The sequence below is a fragment of the Perca flavescens genome, chromosome 2 (genome assembly GCF_004354835.1).
Source record: "Perca flavescens isolate YP-PL-M2 chromosome 2, PFLA_1.0, whole genome shotgun sequence".
Lineage (NCBI taxonomy): Eukaryota > Metazoa > Chordata > Actinopteri > Perciformes > Percidae > Perca > Perca flavescens.
Window position 1 is genome coordinate 42,028,082 of NC_041332.1, and position 20,151 is coordinate 42,048,232.

Genomic DNA, 20,151 nt, shown 5'->3' on the forward strand with positions numbered 1-20,151 from the left:
GTGGAAATCTTCTTCAGGCTAGATAGCTAATTAGCCGTAATCAGCACACTGAACAGCTTGAAAACGTACCTGCAAGATGAGTCAGTTTAAATGCTAATTAGCTCGTAAGCTAGGGTCAGCAGTGCAAGCAGACTCAAACACATACACAGGCCCCCTCCCCAGTCGGAGGCTCGCAGAGTAAAGCTGCAAAAACACCTTTTTCTTTCACTAATAAGATGTTAACTTTTTTGAAGAAACAAATCGCACATGCATAAATTCTTCGGTGCAGGTGCATTGGGAAATATCATCAACTTGGAACCAAGGAAAAAAATCCCCCGCTCTGCTCTTGCTATAGCATCACCGTTTATTTACAGAAAACTAATGTTTCGGTCCCTCCCGACCTTCATCAAGAGTATTTTAAACAACAAACACAACCGGGCTTAAATACATTTTGCCCCTCCCATTCTGTGACCCCAGGTGTGGGACAATAGACAGTCTCTTTTCAATGGGACTATCTCTCCATCAACACACATGTCACTTGTGCAACATTTCACATTCATATAGGCAATCATTATCTTAATTCAATTGCAACACCACATACAAAAATTTCATATCCCTATCAGGAATATACAGTGTCATGACCTGGCTCACGAGCCACGACAAAAGACAAGAGATATAAGGTTTGCAGCTAAAAGGTTTAACATTTATTCACTGAATATTAGAGCCCGACCGATACAAATATTTGATGATTTAAAAATCCGATATTCCAATATATCGGCCAAATATATATATATAAAAATCCAGAAATGCGTAACTTAACATATGAAACTTAAAGTCCTTTGAACAAAAAGACAATAAAAAAAAAAAAATCAAAGAGTGTTGCTAACAGGGACGTTGTAGAGCGCCCTCTGGTGGACAAACTATGCAACGCCAACACTAATTTTTTTTATATTCAATTATCAGAATCATTTGTCATTTATCATTATAAATGATTCTGATGAATGAATATAAAAAAAGAAGAAAATGCCTAATATGCGCCAATAATATTGGCCCGCCGATATATTGGTCGGGCTCTACTGAATTTGACAAGAAACCATAGTGGAGTAACAAAGATAACTAAATATACAAGGGATGATGTTAAAGTAACAATGAATGAAAACTATTAACCAGGCCGACTATACAAAAGCATGGTGCCGGCTGGATGAAGAGAGAGACAGTGCGAGGTTCACAGCCAGAACTTAAGAACTCCTGGGAGACAGAGAAACACAGCAGGCCCTGCTCTAGCAGTCACAACAGTGACCCCAAAATGTTTTAACTTGTTGCCACTTAACCTCTAAAAAATACTTGGATTCATGTTTCCATTTGTGCAAATACATATATCCATTCCGTGTTTATTGCAATTAAACATATCCATTTAATTTCACAGAACCAATTATAAGTCCGGTTGTGTTTGTTGTTTAAAGCTTTAGTGCGTAACATTTTTACATTAATGAACGTCCGTTACATTCAAGCCATTACCAAATGAGTTGGACGTGCCGACAGTGTTTTTGTCATTACTTAGAATTCCTCATGGGGGCAACAGAAACTACGCACTATAGCTTTAAAATACTCTTTATGAAGGTCTGGAGTGACTGAAACGTTAGTTTTCTGTAAATAATATCCCGCTCTTGCAGAGTGCACAATTTTGTCTTTTGTTCCAAAAAAATTATTTCCCATGATTTTTGACTGATGAGTGAACAATAAGCACTGCAGTCAGATGAATGTGTGTGTGTGTGTGTGTGTGTGTGTGTGTGTGTGTGTGTGTGTGTGTGTGTGTGTGTGTGTGTGATTTCTCTCTGTAGCTAACTTCCATTGTAAGCCGTCAGTGCTGATGGTGGACGAGCTGCTGTCTGCCTACCCCCACCAGCTGTCTTTCTCCGAGGCCGGCATGAGGATCATGATCACCAGCCACTTCTCCCCCAGAACCCGCCTCACCATGGCCTCGCGCATGCTTATCAATGAGGTACATACACACTCATCTCTACACGCACTTACATATTATTCTTTACATTCCTCATTAGGGCTGCAATATATATATATATATATATATATATATATATATATATATATATATATATATATATATATATATATATATATATGAATAATATATACGTGAATAATTGAATTGTCAATTAATCACTTCATCTTTGCAGCTCTATTAATGCCTTCACAAAACTGGTAGATGCACATTCAAATGTCATTCTTTTTCTAGTGGTGCCTTTTATGTTCAAATCATTTGTTCAATAAAAGAATGTTGGAAATGATTTCCTTTCATTTGTTTTAAGTTCAACAAGCAATTTGTTGTATTTTAACAGAATACTGAAAGCAGCAGAAATGCAGAGCTGAGTACACTTTAATATGTGTATTTATCGCACTTAATATTGTTATTGGAATATTCAACAATGTTATCGCATATCGCATATTCTCCTCATATGCAGCCCTACTCCTCATAGAGCTGTTTGTTTTCATCCGTGTATGTGTGTATGCATATGTATGTGTACTGTATATATTCACTTTTTTATATACAAACTTATATCTGTACATAGTAGTCTTATGTTTATGTTTATCTTGTTCAGCTTTGTTGATTTTGTTTCATGTAGAGCTGCAGCGATTAGTGGACTAATCAATAAGTCGATCAACAGAAAAACATTTGCTAAACTGTTTTGATAATTGATTTATTGTTGGCTGAAAAATTGCAGAAAATGCTGTTTTCACTCTGTCAAATATGGATATTTCCTGCTCTTTTCTGTTTAAATATTATATCATATTAAACTGAACATCTTTGGGTTTTGGACAAAACAAGACATTTAAAGACATTAACTTGGACTTTTTTCTTATTTCTTATTATTTTCTGACTTTTTCACCATTTTCTGACATTTTTGTAGACCAAACGATTAATTGAGGAAATAATCAGTGGATTAATTTCTAATAAAAATAATTGTTAGTTGCAGCCCAGGTTTTTAGCCGTATGTCTATTTCTGTGTTCTTTAGGGAGTATCAAAAAGCCAGAGTCAAGTTCCCTGAATGTGTTTACACTTCTTTGGCCGTCGACTGTATGTTGAGTTATGTGGTTTTACATGCTACAAGCTATTTCAAATTGGGAAAAGTTGAAAAGCAGCAAAGCTACCCTCAAGTTACTTTCAAAAAAATCCCTTCCAATGCAGAGTCTTAGCATGAATACAAACTAAATAACCCTGTCTGGCTTCCACAGACGAGGGAGTGAAATGAATGTTAATTTTCTTTCGGATATTACAGCCAACATTTTCTCTCAAGCACCTGTCTGCTGCAGACTACAGTCTGGATGTAAATCCAAACCAAACAACCACATTTGGACTGAAAGAAGAGAAAAGAACATTAAAGGGTAACTTCGGTTTTTTCAACCTGGATCCTATTTTCCTATGTTTTTGTGTCTAAGTGACTGATGGGAACAGCAGGCTTTGACATTGGTCCAGTATTAAGGGAAATTGCTGCAGTCTGCAACTAGCTACAATGTAAGTCAACAGGGCAATGTCCAGCTGGTATTTACCTTCACAAAAGTGCTCGTTTTGCCGCTGACAGACTCAGATTAATATTCTAAGTGTCTGACAATATTATGGAAAGGATTTCTAAGGAGGTGGACCTTTCTTTTTTAAAACATAAAAACATCCGCGAAATTGCTAACGCCACCAGACTCCATGTAAATAAACAATCATTTTAACATCATAAAATACACTTCATTCAAAGTCAACAGAAACAAAATAAAACTATGAAAAGCAATTTTTGATCGTCTTTCCACTTTTCCAACCATAACAACTCTAGTTTTGGTTGAAATAAACACACAGTTTACGATATACATGTGAAAATATGTTGGCTCTATACACGCTAAAATTAATGCTTTTTTAAATGGAGTCTGGTGGGTTTAGCGTTAGACCTCAGAACTGTTTCTGGTTAAACAGAAAGGTCTTAAAAAGAGTTTAAAACAGCTTATCTCTGTAGGGATCCTTTTCATAATTGTCTGTCAGTGGCAAAAAAAAGCACTTTTAGTGGACCAAATTGACGATGCACATTTGCCCCATACGGTTACATTGCAGTCTGTGGCTGCCGGTCACAGGGTTCTCGCTCAATACTGAAGCAATGTCAAGTCACTTAAGACACAAAAACATAGGACAATAGGGTCCAGATTGAAAAAACACGAAATTACCCTTTAACTTCTGCTTCAGACAAATATGAGAAGCTTTTTTTCTGATTTCTATAATTATTTTTACTTTTTTTTTTTTTAAACAGTTAACTAGGACTCAAAATGGATCTGACACACTCTCTGACATGTTACTCAACAGCAATACACAATGTCCAAATGTGTTAATGGAAGTATTGTATTGTAAAGTTTAATGTTGTATGTAATAATGTCCCATAATCCCTTCCAGAGACAGAGACTGATCAACACCACGGAGACCCGAGTCAACCGCATCACTAACGGCGACTCCGACTCGGCGGCCAGGGCTCAGGGGAGGCGGGGCTTAGAGAATGGCATGGGCGGAGCTGAGCAGGGTCTGAACGGGAGGAGTCGACTTCAGCTGCTGGAGTCTGGGAACGAGACGGAGAACGAAAACGAGGACAACGAAAACAACGAGAACGACGAGGAAGGAGTGGGCGAAGACGAAAGCAGTGGCCCCCTGGTGCCCTTCAAAGTGCCAGGTACAGCACAGCTGACATGTTAAAATCAAATGATCCCTGGCAATATAAATGTTTTCTTTCTTTTTTTTGCTGTAAATATGTTTATTGCAGATCAGCATTGGGTACAGACTGCACTGGTTCATACAAGCAATATTACTTTTCCATTTTCTTATTCATACAATTACAACAATACAGCAGCAACCAAGAACATATACGATTGTAATTATTTGGCGGATTCTAAATACATCAATGGTGAGGCACAGTAGCAAATAGCAAGACTTATGTTAAGAGACTAAAGAGCAAACCCGGAGTCAAAAGAGGAAAGAAAACTGGGTAACACTTTACTTGAAGGTATCGACATAATTGTAACAAACAAAAACGTGTCATAAATGTTAAACAAGTCATTATGACTTCTGTCATTAAGGGTCATTCGGTTTTTGTCATGACAAGTTGACATTGTATGGGTTGTCTTGATTATGACAACTTGACATTAATCAAAGTGACATTACCCGAACTTGTCTTGGTCATGACAACTTGACATTCAATTTGTTTGGGATGTCTTTGTACCGAAAAATGTCCTTTGCAACTACCACTATTATTATGTGACTATTATTGCCACTGTTCATCATACCCCCAACCAGCCCGTCAGACACCGCCTACCAAGAGCCTGGCTCTGTCCCAGGTTTCTTCCCAAGAGGGAGTTTTTCCTCGCCACTGTCGCACTGCTTGCTCTTGATGGAATTACTGTAATTGTTGGGTCTTTGTAAATATCATAATATTTTATCTGACTTCCAATCTGGTTTTAGAAAAGGGCATAGTACAACATCAGCAGCTCTTAAGGTTTTAAACGATTTTATTGAAGCTACGGACAACAAGCAGCATTGTGCAGCCCTTTTATTGACCTTTTGAAGGCATTTGATACAGTGGACCACACAGTACTTAAACAGAGACTGTATAGGGCTGTGCTTTGTGAACAAACTGTTGGCTGGTTTGTTAACTACCTTACAGATAGAACTCAGTGTGTGCAGGCGGTGGGTAGCACTTCTCGCTACCTAAAAATAACAAAAGGTGTGCCTCAGGGGTCAGTCCTGGGGCCACTGTTATTCATCCTCTACATCAATAATATTGATCATAATGTGTCTAACGTAAAATTTCATTTTTATGCTGATGACACTGTAATGTATTGTTCAGCACCCACTGCAGACCAGGCCCTCTCTCAGCTACAACTTGCTTTCAACACGCTTCAACATAATCTCTTTAATTTAAAACTTGTTTTAAATGCAGATAAAACTAAAGTCATGCTTTTTTCAAATTCAAAATTTAAATCAAATCTGCCCTCAATCCTCACTTCTCATGGTACAAAAATGTAATGTGTATCTAAGTACAGATATCTTGGTATTTTAATTGATGAATCTATTTCTTTTACCCTTCATATTGAGCAGCTAGCTAAAAGATTAAAACTTAAATTAGGGTTTTATTTCAGAATCAAATCCTGCCTCTCGTTCGAATCTAGAAAGAGGCTGGTCAATGCCACTTTTATGTCTGTACTTGACTATGGTGATGTTTTATACATGCATGCTTTGTCTAAAAGTTTACATGCACTGGACACTGTACACCATGGAGCTCTGAGGTTCATCACTGGTATGAAAGCCCTCACTCACCACTGTGATCTATATGAACGTGTTGGATGGCCTTCTTTATCAACACGGAGACTTCAACACTGGCATACTTTAGGTCATACTGGCTATTTTAGGTCTCCTTCCATCCTACCTTCTGACCTATATCAATGTAAACAGTACTGGGACTTACAATCTTCGTTCCCAGGATCTTTTCCTTATGTCTGTTCCAAAGGTTAGAACTGAGCTGGGTAAAAAGGCATTTAAGTTTGCTGCTCCCTCTGCATGGAACAAGTTGCAAAAATCCATGAAACTTACTAAACTGGTCTCATTGGTCGCTTTTAAGAGGATGTTGTTTGACTTGGAGGGAATTTACCTGATGTGTTTAGTATTCTGGTTGACTCTGAGGGATTTGCTGTTTCAATTGTTTTATGTTCTTAGTGTTTTTGTGTATTTTGTATTGGCATGTATGTGTGGTTGTACTGCTGCCTGCCTTGGCCAGGACACTCTTGAAAAAGAGATTTTTAATCTCAACGAGTTTCTTCCTGGTTAAATAAAGCTTAAATAAAAAAAAAAAAAAAAATTATAGAGTGTGGTCTAGACCTACTCTATCTGTAAACTGTCTCGAGATAACTTGTGTTATGATTTGATACTTTAAATAAAATTGAATTGAATTGAATATTACAGTATTAATATACAATATGTGACCCCCCTCATCCCACACTTTCTTCCCTCAGCCCCCTTAAATGTTTCCAAACTGGTCCCCATTCCCTATCAAACACACTCCTCCTCCCTGCATTCGTGAATCTAAAGCCTCTCCAGATGGAGGACCTCGCCCAGTTCTCTCAGCCACATCTCAAATGAAGGCACAGCATCAGATGTTTGTATACAGTTTTTTTAGCCAGTACAGTACCCAGATACACCGGACATTTGTCCCTGCCAGAGTTCAAAGCAGTGTCATTTGTAGACCCCAGAATGGCCACAAGGGGGTTGGGCTCCCATTGCTTGTTTTTGGCTTTTGAGTAGTAGATACAGAAGACTAGAATAAGTGGTTAGGGCATGTCCAAAGTTGGAAGAAATGTTTGTTGTTGGTGCTATGTATCACTGAAGCCATCATGCTATCTGCTATCTTTGTCCTTCTCCCTTCAGATGGAGCGTGTAACAAGCTGAAGTGGATAGTAATGTGGCCTCTGTCCCTGCTTCTGTTCCTCACCGTGCCCAACTGTGCCAAGCGGCGCTGGGAGAGGTGGTTCATGGTCTCCTTCTTCACCGCCACCATGTGGATCGCCGGCCTCTCCTACATCATGGTCTGGATGGTCAGTCCAGTCGCTCTCACTCACAAACACTAACAAATTGCACTTACATGTCACAGTTGCATGTGGCTCTTTGTAGTTTAGTTTAAAGCTTTAGTGCATTACTTTTTGATATTAATGAATGTCTGTTACATTCAAGCCATTGCCAGATGAGTTGCTACAAAGCTAATTAAGACTATCAGCTCCACACAACTCTCTCTGGATTTCTTAGTAGGACTATGTTCAGGAGATTGTGGCGTCGGGCGACTTTCCCGCGCAGAAACTCGAGTGAAGATAATGACCTCTTCTGAAGAGTCCATCATGTTTATTTAATCCTCCGGTTCCTCCTTGGCTACTAGCAACTGTGTGGAGGAGGGGTGGGGGGCGTGCGCTGTCATGGAAGGCTTGTATCATGTGGAAGCACCGACAGTTGTAGTCTTTATTTGATTAACTGTCCTGCTGAACTATATATATATATATATATATATATATATATATATATATATATATATATAATATATATATATATATATATATATTAGGGCTATCAGGGCTGTCGATTAAAAAAATTAACTAATTAATTGCACAATTTGCTGTAATTAATCGCGATTAATCGCTTTTTGAAATTGAGACTGAAGCTTATAATAATGGATATTTAAATGCTCAATCATTTAACTTTGCAAATATGAAGAAAAAAACAAACGAGGAAAGGTTCTGCTAAGTTCAGAATGTTTAATATCTTTCAGAACAACAGCAGCAACAATTTGGCTTATTTAGTCCTGCTGAAGGCTGCTGAAACGACTAGAAACTGTCTGACTTGAGAGCAGATTTTTGTCACCGTCCCCGGCTGCTGTCGCCTGCTCTCGTCTACTTTACAGGCGAGGAGCAGTTCATCTCCAACGAGCCGAGAGTTCAGTTCATCTCCAACGAGCCGAGAGTTCAGTTCATCTCCAACGAGCCGAGAGTTCAGTTCATCTCCAACGAGCCGAGAGTTCAGTTCATCTCCAACGAGCCGAGAGTTCAGTTCATCTCCAACGAGCCGAGAGTTCAGTTCATCTCCAACGAGCCGAGTTCAGTTCAGTTCAGTCGGTTCAGTCAGGGCAGGGTCGGGACTCACCCGGAAATGGCGGAACGAGGTGACTAGAGTCTCAAAATCTGACGAAAATCTTCTAAACTGACCTTTGTTGAGCTGAAATGAAGACCGATTCAGCAACTGCATCACGGCCTATTTCTCGCTTAAAATGTTTTCAGAAACATGTTTCAGTGAACTATTTTAGTACAATATGAGATCGTATTCTGAACGGCCGCCATGACAGTCTGGCTCTCAATATCCGGAGAAAACAAACCCATGTGACGCGTTCGTCCAATCAGCTGCCGGTGTTCATTACTTGGGCAACAATACAGAGTAGCGCCGCCTGCTGTTATGGAGACGTATTACGTTTCTCAGCCGCCACATGAAGTAAACAAACACAGCTGCGTTAATTTCGTTAATTATTTTTTAACGAGTTAAATATTAAAAAATTAACGCAAAAATTAACGCGTTAATTTTGACAGCCCTAATATATATATAAAGAGTATGTTTGCTTTCAGGTGACTGTGATCGGCTTCACTCTGGGCATTCCAGACGTTATCATGGGCATCACCTTCCTAGCAGCAGGCACCAGCGTCCCAGACTGCATGGCTAGTGTTATAGTTGCACGGCAAGGTAAAAACACACACACACACACACACACACACACACACACACACACACACACACACACACACACACACACACACACACACACAGTGAAAAAGCCCAAAGTCCCCCCCAAAGGGACTTACCATCTCCAACAGAAACCACTGTTCACAAACTGCTCCAAACAGCTCTATTGTAGTCCAGCCTTTACTTCAGAGACAAACGTGGTCACTTTGGAACACACGTTATAATGCTCACCTAGCTGCTAGCATGGCACGCCCTCATACTCTGCTTCTGACTTGCTAGTAGTCCTTACCTAGCTACTGAGCATGTGCGACTCCCAACAAAGATGGAACAGAAGTGAGATGTCTCACTCTGTAGCTAAAACAGAGAGCTCAACACACAGGGTGAAAAGAGGAGCTGCAGCAATGTGCAGTACAACAAAAATATGGTGTTTTCTGAAAATGAAACCATGTAAAGTACTCAATGCAGAAAAATCCTCACAATTTAGAAACTGGAAAGGATCCAAACAGTTGTGTGTTTATTGGTCTAATCATTTCAGATGGACTTGTAGGCCGTTATATTGTTGGGCAGTTTAATTCATAATAAAACATCATATTTTATAAACTACATGTGTTTTGTGTGCAGAAATAATAATTTGTAAAGTAACTAGTAACTAAAGCTGTCAGATGAATGTAGTGGAGTTAAAAGTCCAATATTTCTCTCTGAAATGTAGCGGAGTAGAAGTAGAAAGTGGCATGAAAAGAAAAGACTCAAGTAAAGTACGAGTACCTCAACATTTGTACTTAAGTACAGCACTTGAGTAAATGTACTTACATTTACATACAGTTACATTCCACCGTTGAGACACACACACACACAAACACACACCTGTGCAGGAGGTTGAAATCCCTACTGGTGTTGGGTGAAACAAAGCTGGAAAGCTGTTAAGAGGAATGGCGTGACTCAGCACAATATTGCTTGTCATAATTGACTTGTCCCGTGTCTGTATACACACCTTGACATTGTTTCTCTCCCTACATCAGGTCTGGGAGACATGGCCATCTCCAACTCCATAGGCAGTAATGTGTTTGACATCCTGGTGGGCCTGGGCCTGCCCTGGACCCTGCAGACACTCTGCATCGACTACGGCTCCAACGTGAGTGCTTCTCAGCTCCGCCACAGGACATTCTGCTGGACCTATACTCGTTAATGAGAATCTTTGTTTATAGAGCACTTTTCAAAATCCACGTTACAAAGTGCTTCACAAAACAATAAAGCAGACCGGTCATAAAAACATAATTCTTTTCTTTTTCATGATTAACAATTTTTATTTTTCAAAACAGCATACAAAACACAGAACTTACAACATGAACACATCCCCTCCCCCTGAACACTCCCATTCGTTAAAAACGTCAGGGGCGTGGCCGGGGTTGGTTAGTTGGTAGAGCAGGCGCACATACTGTATATAGAGGATTACTCCTCGACGTAGCAGCCACGGGTTTGACTCCGACCTGCGGCCCTTTGCTGCATGTCATTCCCCCTCTCTCTCTCCTTTCATATCATCATCTGTCCTGTGGAATTATAGGCCTGAAATGCCCAAAAAAATTATAAAAAAAAAAAAAAAACATCAGGGTCCTTTCATCAAACGTGCGCAAGCCTAATTGTATGCACATCAGTAAGTAATCAATCTTTTTTTTTAAAGATTATTTTTTGGCCATTTTAAGCCTTTATTTATAGGACAGAGCTGAAGACATGAAAGGGGTGAGAGAGACAGGGAATGACACGCAGCAAAGGGCCACAGGTTGGAGTCAAACCCGCGGCTGCTGCGTCGAGGCGTAAACCTTTGTATATGGGCGCTCGCTCTACCAGGTGAGCTACCCATGCGCCCAGTAAGTAATCAATCTTGATAAATCCCACCTGTTCTAAACCCCCCCTTTTCACAAATCCAACCCTGCGTGCCGTGTGTACGGTACTAGGAGGTCAGAGAGCAGGCTGTGAGGCCACAAAGAGCCCTAAAAGTGATCAGTAAAATTGATTCTAAAACATACTGGGACTGAAACCAGAAGAGAACAGAGCTGTGTTCATAAAGGATGGGAACAATAGTAATAATAATGTAATATTCATTGCAGACCAGTGCAGTGAGGGAGCTATGCACAAATGCACCCACAGCTGATTACTTTTCACAGAGGAATAAGTCATTTGGAATAAGCGTAATAAAAGTCATAAATACATGATGTGATTCTGTGTGTGTCAGGACAGAACAAGAGACTGTCTTATTTAGTTTGGACCGGACTTCTTTAAAAGCAACCCTGACACTATATCTTCTGTGACAAAATCGTGTAATCTCTGTGTTTGTCTCCTCAGATCTATCTTAACAGCAGAGGACTCATATTCTCGGTTGGACTCCTGCTAGCCTCAGTATTCGTCACAGTGAGTACTAGATTGGTACAATTTACTGAATTGGGCGGTCCTGGCGATTCATCGAACATCTTCTCCTAAATATATTTATTGGAATTTTAAAATAAAACAAACAAAGCATCAGAACAGCTTAGACAAGACATGACCAAATGAGAGGGTAACAGTAGAAAATACAAATTAAGATAACAGACAATACTTCCATCTCCAGCCCTTCCAACCTACCGAATAAAATACATCAAATGACATGAAGGAAAAAAAAAAAAAAAAAAATAATAATATATATATATTTTTTTTTTTACCAAGAGGGTACAATGATAGGCTAGACTGGATTAGGAAACCCTTGTAATATCAGTTCAGTTCAAGTTTATTGTCATATGCATATTAGTACAAAGTACCACGGCAATGAAATACAATGTGCCTTAGCACTCTCTCAGCACCAGTCAATAATAACAATTTAAAAAAACATAATAGCATTAAAAACATTATAGAATATCCAAACACAATATACATAAGTGACTAAGTTCAGACCACAGCCCTCCTTCCTGTTGTGCTATCGTTCAATAACCCTATTACCTGGGGGTAAAAACTATCCCTAAAACGTGTTGTGCGCGTTTGGATGCTCTGCAAACGTCCTCCTGATGGAAATAGGGAGAAGAGATTGTATGAGACTAGAATCCTGCAGAATACCTCCAGTAAATGTGTTGGAGCATTAATGTGTTGGAGCAATGATTTTAGATGCAATCCTGACCACTCTTGTCATGTGAAGTCGCCCTGCTAAACCACACTACAATGTTACCTGTCAGTATACATTCAATTGTACAGCGGTAAAAGTTCTGTAGAATGTTAAGAGACATACCGTATTTCTTAAGACACCGCAATAAGTGTAATATGTATGTAATGTATGTTATATATATGTAATAATATGTAAGATTACAGTGGGCCCAATAAATTCCAAGTAAGGATCCCAGATTTTATACAGTAGAATGTTTTCATTGGGAATACACTCCATTACGAGATTGCGCCATGACTTTTTTGTTGGAGTGATGTTCTTGATCCAAAAAGCAAAAAAAAATTCCTAGCTGCAAAAGTCAGTACACTGAATAGCCTTTTTTTTGTCGACATTGATGATGAGAACATCTTGAAAACCAAGTAGGAGGCACATAATGTAGATCTAACACTATTGGAGCACCAAAGGTAACACACAATGCTAGACCAGGAGCCTTGTAGGTATGTTCACACATGACCAGAAACAATGGATGAAACTGCCAATCTCAGTAACATTTACAGCAGAGCGGAGAGACATTGGGATCCATCTTGTTTTTGAGAACAGGTGTTAACATGCACTCAATGTATAATATCTTTGTAGTTTTCAATCCAACCATAGGTATAGATTTAAAATAGGGATGATATCTCTACCAACTTCCAGGATTCCAACAGTTTGGCTTGTAATCACAAGGCTGATGCAGTTGTGTGCTATGGACAAGCGCAGAGTCAGCCTACTGCATGTAGATAGGAAATCTAGCCAACAATGATGGGGACAAAATGATGAATTGAGAGAAATCTGTCAACAGTGTGTTGAGAGAAATGACAAAAGGAAACACAGTTCAGTCAACTCGTGTGGAATGGATGATTATTTGAATGTAGAATATGTACTGGAATGATATCTTGGCGTCTAGAATCTCACCTCGTCACTTCCAAAACGGAAAACCAAGCTCAGCAGAGCAGGAAGTCAGTGGCACCGGCAGGATTTTATTTTTTATAGTACCCACAAAAACCGCCCGCTGGCTGAAGCGGTTTACTGCGCCAGAAATCAGCTGTTCTTATAATATTTGATGTGCATGAGAGTATTCTACTATACAGTAGAATTCCTTTGTCATATCACGATGACCAGGTCAAGACAATATTATACTGAGGCGTGTTGTAAAACCCTAATAGGCTACAGGTTGTTGTTTTATTCAAATGTAGGAGCGAGATGTGCTGAAGGAGACACGTCAGAGAATTGGATCCAATGGTCCAATCTCTCTGCTTCTGGGCGAATGTCTGAGTCTCAAAGTCGGCTTACAGCGTTGTGTAATTACAATTTAATTTACAGTTTCCCCTCTTTTTGGTTTGGCACACAACTATGAACCTAAATTGATTTACGGGCCGGGTCAAACTTTGTGAGGGGCTGGATTTTGGCTTTGGGGCTTGAGTTTGACACATGTGCCTTAAAGTGCTCATATTATGCTTTTTGGCTTTTCCCCTTTCCTTTATTGTGTTATTTATCTTTTTTTGTGCACGTTATAGGTTACTAAGTGAAAAAGCCCAAAGTCCCCCCCAAAGGGCCTTCCCATCTCCAACAGAAACCACTGTTCACAAACTGCTCCAAACAGCTCTATTGTAGTCCAGCCTTTACTTCAGAGACAAACGTGGTCACTTTGGAACACACGTTATAATGCTCACCTAGCTGCTAGCATGGCACGCCCTCATACTCTGCTTCTGACTGGCTAGTAGTCCTTACCTAGCTACTGAGCATGTGCAACTCCCAACAAAGATGGAACAGAAGTGAGATGTCTCACTCTGTAGCTAAAGCAGAGAGCTCAACACACAGGATGAAAAGAGGAGCTGCAGCAATGTGCAGTACAACAAATATATGGTGTTTTCTGAAAATTAAACCATGTAAACCTATTCTGGTACAACCTCTAAATACATTTATGAACCTGAAAATGAGCATAATATGAGCACTTTAAGTAAAAGTTTTAATACCACACTGTAAAAAATGTACCTAAAGTATTAAAAGTAAAAGTACTCAATGCAGAAAAATCCTCACAATTTAGAAACTGGAAAGGATCCAAACAGTTGTGTGTTTAATGGTCTAATCATTTCACATGGACTTGTAAGCCGTTATATTGTCGGGCAGTTTAATTCATAATAAAACATTATATTTTATAAACTACATGTGTTTTGTGTGCAGAACTCATAATTTGTTTCTGGTACAACCTCTAAATAGAATAGAATTATGAACCTGAAAATGAGCATAATATGAGCACTTTAAACTAATTCCTCCTCTCCTGTCTGCAGGTTCTCGGTGTCCATTTGAACAAATGGACTCTGGACCGGCGACTGGGCTTGGCCTGCCTCGCCATGTACGCCATCTTTCTATGCTTCTCCATCCTCATCGAGTTCAACGTCTTCATCTTTGTCAACCTCCCAATGTGCCGAGACATCCACTGACCTCCCTCCTCCTCTTCTTCTCCGTCTTGTTCTTCTTCTTCTGGTTGAAGGAAGAAAACCCTCTCCCGGCTTCCAGTTTCTCGGCGCCTTGAAACCAAGTCCTACCTTTTTTATTTTTTCAAATAGAAAATAGAGCACTATATGAGTTATCTTTGGTGCAATACACACAAGAAAGAAGACACTAGAAGTTTTATTTTGGAGGGGGGACAGGACAGGAGGTGTGAAAAAGAAAGTCCCAGCAGCAGAGATTGCTGCCAATCGTCTAATGAACCGAAAGGTTGGCTGAGTGAACGTAACTGTATTTACACCGACAGTTAGGCTACTGTTGGTGAAGAAGCTGCTACTGTAACTGACTGAGAGAAGTCCTGCGCTAACAGAGATTTTTAGCTGGAATGTTTGTTACTCTTTGTACAAGTTTGGATATAAGCACACCATTAAGGTACTTTTAGGTAAAAAAAACAAAACTGTTTTTCTGTGTATATATTTGAGGATTATATAAGTACTTATTATTAGCTGATATATGGTATTCTCTTATGCACAACTGGGTCCGTCTTGCCGGGCTGAATGATGCGATGACAGTGACACTATTATTGTGTTTTACTTTAGTGATTTGGTCTGCCAGTTATTCACTCAAAATGCTTCAAGATTGTCTCCCGTACGCGGTAGCAGCCGACACAGCATGCCATACCAGCCACATGTCGACTCTAGCTTTGCACTTTGACAGGCCGAATCTATATTGTTAACACTATTCACACAGTTTCTTCTTGTTTGTCTCTCTACAGCCATATCTACAGTACATGTGGGCTTTATTTATTTCGCCGTAATAAAACCCACATGTGAACGGGATGTGCCTGGAACTGACATCCAGCACTGTCACTTTATTGATTAGAGATCTTATTCTATCATTGCAAAGCGTCTACAGCTACTCGAAACATATAACTACTGAATTTAAAGTTCCCTCTAGACGGTAGACCTCTTGTACATATTGAAAAATTAGTTTTTAGTCTCAGAGTTGGTTATAACATTATTACTTCTTAAAGCCAAAAGTATTTTTAGAATAGGAGTTAAGAGTCTTAGATGTGGACTTTGGAGCATCAGCTCGAGTGCACAGTAAGTGTGTGTGTGTGTGTGTGTGTGTGTGTGTGTGTGTGTGTGTGTGTGTGTGTGTGTGTGTGTGTGTGTGTGTGTGTGTGTGTGTGTGTGTGTGTGTGTGTGTGAGCGTGAGCGTGTGCGTGTCACAGTCTCGAGGGGAACCAAGGACACCACTGTTACTGGGAAGACATAATCATGATTTATTTATGAATTAATTTATTCAAAGATCATGTCTAAGCACCAGTATCAGCCCTTTGGATCATGTACAGTGTATTTAAACGGGACGTTCTCCGCTCTTTGACGACGGAGCTGTACAATGTACTGTACCTAATATATATAATCTAAGTACTGGAAACTGACTTGATGTTGTTTATATTTAAGAATAGAACTTTATAATTTATACGTTTTGTATAGTTTGGAAAGATATCGCAACATTTCTATAACACAGTGTTTTATTTGACATTGCACGGCCGAGTCAAGTTGCCGTGGAAATGTTCAGATTTTTGGTGAGATGGCCTAAAAAAAAAAAAAAAAAAAAAAAAAAAGCAATCTTATTCACTTGTCCTAACATGGGTGGAAGATGTTGCCCCTCCCCTAGCTAGGGTTGGGTATCGTTAAAAATAAATGTCCATACTAATACCGTGACCTTGATATCGGTTCCTGAACAATACTTTATTTTTCAGATCTGGGTAGAAGCATGCTGCATGCTTATTGGCTCACTGACGCTGATGAGATGAGAATTTTCCGATACCTCGATACTAAGGAGGCAATTTCGCCCGGTGCCTAAAAATTTTTTAAATTCGGTACCCAGCCCTACCCCCTCGCGTGTTGAATTAGCGATGAATCGCGGATGTGAACGATTGCCTTTCAGATAAGAAGGAAGCGCATCCTGATGGCAAACCACCCTTTGAACTTTCACAACAAGTTGTTTCTTTAATCACAGTGCTTTAACTCTCGTGCCATCCCTTGTATTTAAGGCTTCAAAACCAACGATTGTGGCCATTCTCCTGCTTGTCTTTGAGCCAAAAAAAAACACATTTGTCAACAGTATTGCCACTCTGTTTCAGCACGTGTTAAAACAAAATGTGGAAGAAATGTACTATTATTTTACTTAATTTTTTTGTTGAGAATTCTCATTATTAGAGTTGCTGATTAATTGAAAGCATCCTCTGCCTTGTAGGTGTGGATGCGCCTCTGGCAGCCACAAGAGGGCGATGTAGAGCTGTGAGACATCTTCAGAGATGGTTATTTTACACACTCAGTAGAAAGTGGTTTGGGTATTTTTTTTTTCAGGTAGGCTAGAGATATTAAATACTGGTCAGTTTGCATGCCTCTTTCATAATTCCGATTATTTTGTGTGTAATTTATATGCATTTTCCAAGTTCTAAAAAAGGCACTGTCTTGGTTATGCTGTACATATCAGAGATGGATATGCTATTAGAAACACATATGTTGGAATGACTTCTGATGAGCAGTTATATTTGAAGATATATACTGTATTTAGAATGTAGGCCTACAACATTTAGTTTTCAGCTAATTAACATTGTTTTATGCTCATGTCTTTGGAATTGTTTGTAAATCCTCATTTTTGTTGATGAGGACCACTGGGTGGAGCTCTGAGACACTGAGAGATTAAGATGTTGGCCTTGTTCCCAGTGGTCTTCCTGCAATAAACTGATTTACATCAGAGATGTTCACAAGTCATTTTTTTGGAAGTCCAAGTCGAGTCTCAAGTATTTGATGGGCAAGTTCAAGTCAAGTCTCAAGTCTTTTGCCGGGAGTCCAAGTCTCAAGTCTCTGGCCATCTGATCTGTCCCTAACACTATATTGTTAAATCTTAAATGAATTCAAAGCATGTCCTGTAGCTACCATCCAGACAGTACAGTATCAAAATCAGTTGTAGGAGAACTTGCAATGCAATCTGAAGAAAAACAAATTAAGAACTCAATTTCATAACTACATTTTTCAACATTTTGGTATCTGCACCAAATAATACCTGTTTGTCTGTGTTACTAACTGGCTGTAAAGCCCAACCTCATCATGCATTACATTTTTCAGTGGTCAAAGTTTGAGGGAAACATCTGTATTGAAAGTGAATACACCAACCATGGTGCAAACATGTGAGAACCAGGTTGTTGTTAAATAGCAATACGGAAAGTATCCGTATTGCTATTTAACAACCTGGTGAAATATTAATCTAAGTCTGCCACATCATATGGATACAACTATAAAGATACAATTTGCCTGTTCCCAGCATTAGCACAACACTTTGAGATGGTTAGCTTATTACCTGACAATGATATATGCTAAATGTAACGTCTCTTTCACATTAGCAAGTGACTGACCTATCTGGGTGTGTTTTCAGATGCCCGATGAAGTGATTGATGAAGTGAAGTGATTACTGCCATTGTTTACCAAGTTATTGAAAGCAAAACTAATGACAAAAGGCACAACTCTGGGAGGACTTGGTGTCGCCATCGGCAATGCATTTTTTGATATGTGAGTGCGCGCACATAAGGCATTAGAGCATGCATTACGTTGCACATTATGGCAAAGGGCAGGGGACATGCAGCTCGTCATATGTTTCCCCAACATATATGCGCCAATAAAAGAAAATAGAAATACATGAATCCATTTAGATTTCAAAAGCAATAATTGCATGAAAACATGTTGTTGACGAGTCTCGAAGATTGAGACCGAGTCAAGTCTGAAGTCTTTTGGGTCGAGTCACGAGTCAAGTCTGAAGTCAGCTGTTAGTGCGACTCGAGTCCGAGTCTCAGACTTGAGTCCCCATCTCTGCTTTACACACAAATCCCTTCACCACATCTTTATGAGCTGTTCGCTGGACTGACCACTTCATCATTCACTTCCTTATTTTGACAGAAAATGCCTTAAACTGATTAATCAATTATTAGTCTTGCTTTGCCAGACCTTCCTCCACAGCGTTGGACAGATAGTCTAGCTAGCTGTCTGGATTTACCCTGCAGAGATCTGAGGAGCAGTTAACCATAGTCCTCACAAATCCACCGGAGGTTAGAACGCCAACATAAAAGAAGAGAAATCCGGTCGAAAAAAAGGACATAGGCCTACCGCAGAATTTCCGGCGGCAACGGGGCAATCCCGGAAGGGGAACGTCGTGGATATAAACTAATCAATTATGAAAATAGTTGCCGATTAATTTAGTAGTTTACAACTAATCTATTAATCTTTGCAGCTCTAATTTACAGTGCCAATTATAATTTAAAATGACTGTGTCTGTAACATTCTGACAATCATGGGGTGCATGCGATAAAGTAGATATAGTCCATCAAGTCTGACGCGTGTTAATACTAATGTCTAATAGATCAGTTGACAACATTGCAGGCTCTTCTTAAGGTTCTAAAGAGACAAAACAAGTGCCATGCTGAAGGAGAAGAAATACCAACCATGGGGATTCTTCACAATATGGTGACCCAACACTGGACCTATCAATACTTTCAACAACAATGGGTCATTTGACCATAACAATGAACCCACAGATAATTATCAATCACCTCAGCAGTTTCCATAAAAGGCATGTTAGCACGATTCAGCTTTTTTTTGTCTTACTGCCAGCCCAGCAATATAACTGTGTTGGTTCACCCTATCGCTGCCAACACCACTGCAGGCAGGCCGCTACTTTCTGCTTTTTCTGACCCCAAGGGACCAAATACATCTATATGGCTATAATTACTTATATTTACCATTGATAAAGCCATTAGCTACAACTTAGAGACATAAGACATCATTTAATGTCTTATGCATTGTAGGCTACTTTTAGGTAACCTATTTTTGACGTTAGTTCATCAACCCACATCAATTAACAGGTAGGCCTATATCAATATTTATGTCATATTTAATAATACAATTATTTTATTTAGGCTTTATATAGGCTATTTAACATACTGTGCATTTCTGTAATATTTCTACAGCAGACCTATTATTAAACTTTCTATGCAATAATAGGTTAATTATAGGGCTACTTTAGCCAGTTTTAGCTAAACTAACTTTAACGTCAGCTAGTTTTAGCTAAACTAACTTTAGCTAGTTTTAGTTAGTGATTCCACCGCAGATCTATTTTTTTCTATGTGGCAACTCTGTAATAATAGGGCATGCATATTAGTTATTAGTTAGCCTAATTGCTTAT

The 20,151-nt window shown here is 39.3% G+C and overlaps 1 protein-coding gene across 2 annotated transcripts in view; it reads left to right on the forward strand.

Annotated features, from left to right (window-relative positions):
* The window catches only part of LOC114547131 (sodium/potassium/calcium exchanger 3), a 104,021-nt gene extending 87,499 nt beyond the window's left edge, over positions 1-16,522 (forward strand). For both annotated transcript variants that reach the window (XM_028566370.1, XM_028566375.1), the window contains 7 exons: positions 1,821-1,981; positions 4,425-4,695; positions 7,440-7,606; positions 9,173-9,287; positions 10,307-10,419; positions 11,628-11,693; positions 14,742-16,522. In XM_028566370.1, coding sequence (XP_028422171.1) covers positions 1,821-1,981; positions 4,425-4,695; positions 7,440-7,606; positions 9,173-9,287; positions 10,307-10,419; positions 11,628-11,693; positions 14,742-14,894 — 1,046 coding nt within the window. In that variant the 3' untranslated portion in view covers positions 14,895-16,522. The remainder of the gene's footprint in view (positions 1-1,820; positions 1,982-4,424; positions 4,696-7,439; positions 7,607-9,172; positions 9,288-10,306; positions 10,420-11,627; positions 11,694-14,741) is intronic.
* Positions 16,523-20,151: the final 3,629 nt, after the last annotated feature.